This window comes from Benincasa hispida, chromosome 7, assembly GCF_027475165.1.
Source record: "Benincasa hispida cultivar pf3 chromosome 7, pf3_genome.v1.1, whole genome shotgun sequence".
In the NCBI taxonomy this organism is placed as follows: Eukaryota; Viridiplantae; Streptophyta; class Magnoliopsida; order Cucurbitales; family Cucurbitaceae; genus Benincasa; species Benincasa hispida.
In genome coordinates, this window is record NC_143484.1 from 38,376,472 (window position 1) to 38,379,986 (window position 3,515).

The window sequence follows — 3,515 nt, forward strand, 5'->3', positions numbered from 1 at the left end:
GCTGCCCGAGAGGAAAACTGAAGACGGATTCGATCCCAAGGCTTACAAGCCGTTGGCAAAGGCGGGCTATGACTTCACAACTCACACTAAGTTCAAGAGTTTGAAGATTTATGAGAAACCCTGACTCTCGCCGACCCAAAAGAAGCTTTTACAAGAGGGACACACTATACCCACGTTGAAGGCGGGACTTATATATGAGTCGTCAGAGCCAGTCCGCATAATCAAAAAGGCGAAGGGAAAAGTAGCCAACATCAATCATATCACTGCAGAAGAAGTCAATGATATATGAGAAAAGGAGGGCAAAGATAAAAGAGCCTCAGCCTTCGACCGTATTAGACCGTCTGCTGCACGCGCCTTGGTCTTTGAGAGGTTAAGCATGACAGAATCAGAAAGGGGAAACCCACATACTATTCCCAGAGGTACTCGATGCTCAGTCTTTCGAAGGTTGACTCTGCCGAATAAAGGAAATGAAGAAATCATCTGTCAATCGCCGGTGGTAGTGTGGCCATTAGCTTTAGAGAGACTAGGTGCAGTTCCAAAGGAGAGCGAAGGAAAACCCCACGCTCCCATTTTTTATCGCCTAAAGTACGAGAGGGTTGAAGATCCCTTCGACCAATATGTCCCTAGTAAGACAAAAGGGAAGGGAAAAGCCTGCGGTGACGCCCTCGAAATGACTATAAGAAAGAGGGGGCTGATACCCTGAGCGTCCATATGGCGACGAATCGACCTTAAAAATGCTGAAGGGTCATCGGACCAGAAGCCATTAGGAGAGGCAAGAAGTGATAGAGAAATCCGTAGTACCGTCCTCTCATGCATGAAGAGAAAGACCTTCATTACTCTAAACACAAGTGAGGGCTCGCTCAAAGTAAAGTGGCGCGACGTCATTTTCACCAATCCTCAGAATGAAAATTTAGAATAGTAGGAAGGCAAAACTTCGTGTCACTACATCACCATCACCGAAGAATCCGAAGAAGGTATGACCAAAGAGGAGGTGGAGGACGCTCCACAAGGTCTAGAGAATGGTGATCAATCCACAGTGGACGAGCTAAAAGAGGTAAATCTGAGCACAGTAGAAGAACCGCATCCGACTTTCATCAATGCGTCCCTCTCAGAAGGGGAAAAGGACGAATACATGAGTTCATTCACCGAATACAGGGATGTTTTCGCCTGGTTATAAAAAGAGATACCGGGACTAGATCCAAATGTAGCAGTCCACCATCTCGCGATCAAACAGGGGTGTCAACTCGTTAAGCAGGCTCAACAACGCTTTTGGCCAGAACTTATCTCCCAGATTGAGGTTGAGGTCAATAAGCTGATTGAACCCGGGTTCATTCGCAAAGTTAAATATCCAACATGGATAGCCAACATTGTCCCGGTTAGAAAAAATAATGGACAGCTTCGTGTCTAGTTAAACTTTCGCGACCTAAACAGCGCATGCCCGAAAGATGATTTTCCATTGCCCATCACAGAGATCATGGTTGATGCAACAACATGACATGAAGCCTTATCCTTCGTGGACGGATCTTCCGAGTATAACCATATACGAATGGCCCTCGCAGACGAGGAAGTGACGGTATTTCGAACCCCAAAAGGGATATATTGCTACAAGGTAATGCCACTCGAGTTGAAGAACGCTGGCGCTACTTATCTACGTGCCATGCAGAAGGTGTTTGACGATATGTTACACAAACACGTGGAGTGCTATATGGATGACCTTGTAGTCAAGACCAAGTGACGACAGGACCATTTGAAAGATCTAAGAACCGTGTTCAATCGCCTGCGGAAGTACCAATTAAAGATGAACCCCCTCAAATGCGCGTTTGGCGTAACTTCAGGAAAGTTTCTGGGCTTCGTTGTGAGACATCGAGGGATAGAGATAGACCAATCCAAGATGGATGTCATCTAGAAGATGCCAAGACCAAGGAATCTACATGAGTTGAGAAGTTTAAAGGGACGTCTGGCCTACATCCGGAGATTTATCTCTAACCTGGCAGGGCGGTGTCAACCCTTTCAAAGATTGATGAGAAAAGGAGAGAAATTCGAATGGGATGAGGCTTGCCAGAATGCTTTTGATAGCATAAAGAGGTACTTGATCAACCCTCTTGTCTTAGGAGCCCTAGTAGTGGTGATACTGTACATTGTAGCACAAGAGAGATCACTAGGGGCATTGTTGGCACAAGAAAGAGAAAAGGGAAAAGAACGTGCTCTCTATTACTTGAGTAGGACCCCGAATGGAGCCGAGATCAATTATTCCCCTATAGAGAAGACGTGCCTTGCGCTCTTCTTCACCATAGATAAGTTGAGGCACTACATGCAACCCTTCACAGTCCACTTAATTGCGAAAGTCGATCCCATCAAGTATGTCCTGTCCAGGCCAATCATCTCGGGACGTTTAGCCAAGTGGAAAATCATGCTTCAACAGTACGACATTGTTTATGTACCGCAAAGGGTAGTTAAAGGGCAGACGTTAGCCAACTTCCTCGCAGATCAACCAGTTCCATCGGATTGGGAGTTAAGTGAAGACTTCCCCGATGATGAAGCTCTCTTCATAGAAACCTCAGAGCTATGGGTCATGTTCTTTGACGGTGCGGCACGAAAAAGTGGTGCGGGGCAGGTATCGTCCTCATTTCACCAGAAAAGCACATGCTGCCTTATAGCTTCGCACTTGCCGAGTTATGCTCAAACAACGTGCTAAATACCAAGCCTTGATAATTGGTCTCCAAATGGCCTTAGAGATTGGGGTAGCTTGTATAGAGATCTTCGGTGACTCAAAGTTGATAATCAATCAACTCTTATGCCAGTACGAGGTGAAGGACGACGACTTGAAACCCTACTTCACTTATGCTCGGCAGCTGATGGAAAAGTTCGAAAGTGTGACGTTGGAACATGTTCCGAGGATGGAGAACAAGAAAGTGGATGCCTTGGCAAACCTAGCCACTGCCTTAATGGTTCTGGATAATGTGCCCCTTAATATACCGCTTTGTCAGAGAAGGGTTGTACCTCCGGTTGGGACTGCATGTGGGGAAACGAATGCGATACCAGTCTACCTAACCAATGAGAAAGACTGACGGTAGTCCATCATAGATTACCTTGAGCATGGAAGGCTCCCGGACGACCCCCACCGAAAAATCAAGGTTCGAAGGAGGGCCGCACATTTCATTTACTACAAATGGGTCCTATACCGTCGATCCCTTGAAGGACTTTTACTTCGATGCCTCAGTAAAGATGAGTCAACAAAGGCTTTGGAGGAAGCACACTCAGGCGTAAGCGACGCGCATCAAGCTGGACCAAAGTTACAATTCCAGCTGAAAAGAATGGGTTACTATTGGCCAGGAATGATCCAAGACTCGATGGATGATGCAAAGAAGTGTGATCCAAGACTCGCCCGAGCCTCTGCATCCGACCATAGTCTCGTGGCCTTTCGAAGCATGGAGGCTTGATGTGGTCGGTCCTATAACACCTAAGTTGTCAGTAGGACACTCTTACATCCTTGCAGCCACTGACTACTTTTTAAG

General features: G+C 46.5%; 1 protein-coding gene across 1 annotated transcript; it reads left to right on the plus strand.

Moving 5' to 3' along the window:
- The first annotated feature begins 2,020 nt into the window (after positions 1-2,020).
- Positions 2,021-3,068, plus strand: LOC150035149 (uncharacterized). Its single transcript, XM_090315248.1, has 2 exons — positions 2,021-2,614; positions 2,658-3,068. The coding sequence occupies exons 1-2, from the start codon at positions 2,021-2,023 to the stop codon at positions 3,066-3,068; spliced, it is 1,005 nt and encodes a 334-aa protein (XP_090171374.1).
- Positions 3,069-3,515: the final 447 nt, after the last annotated feature.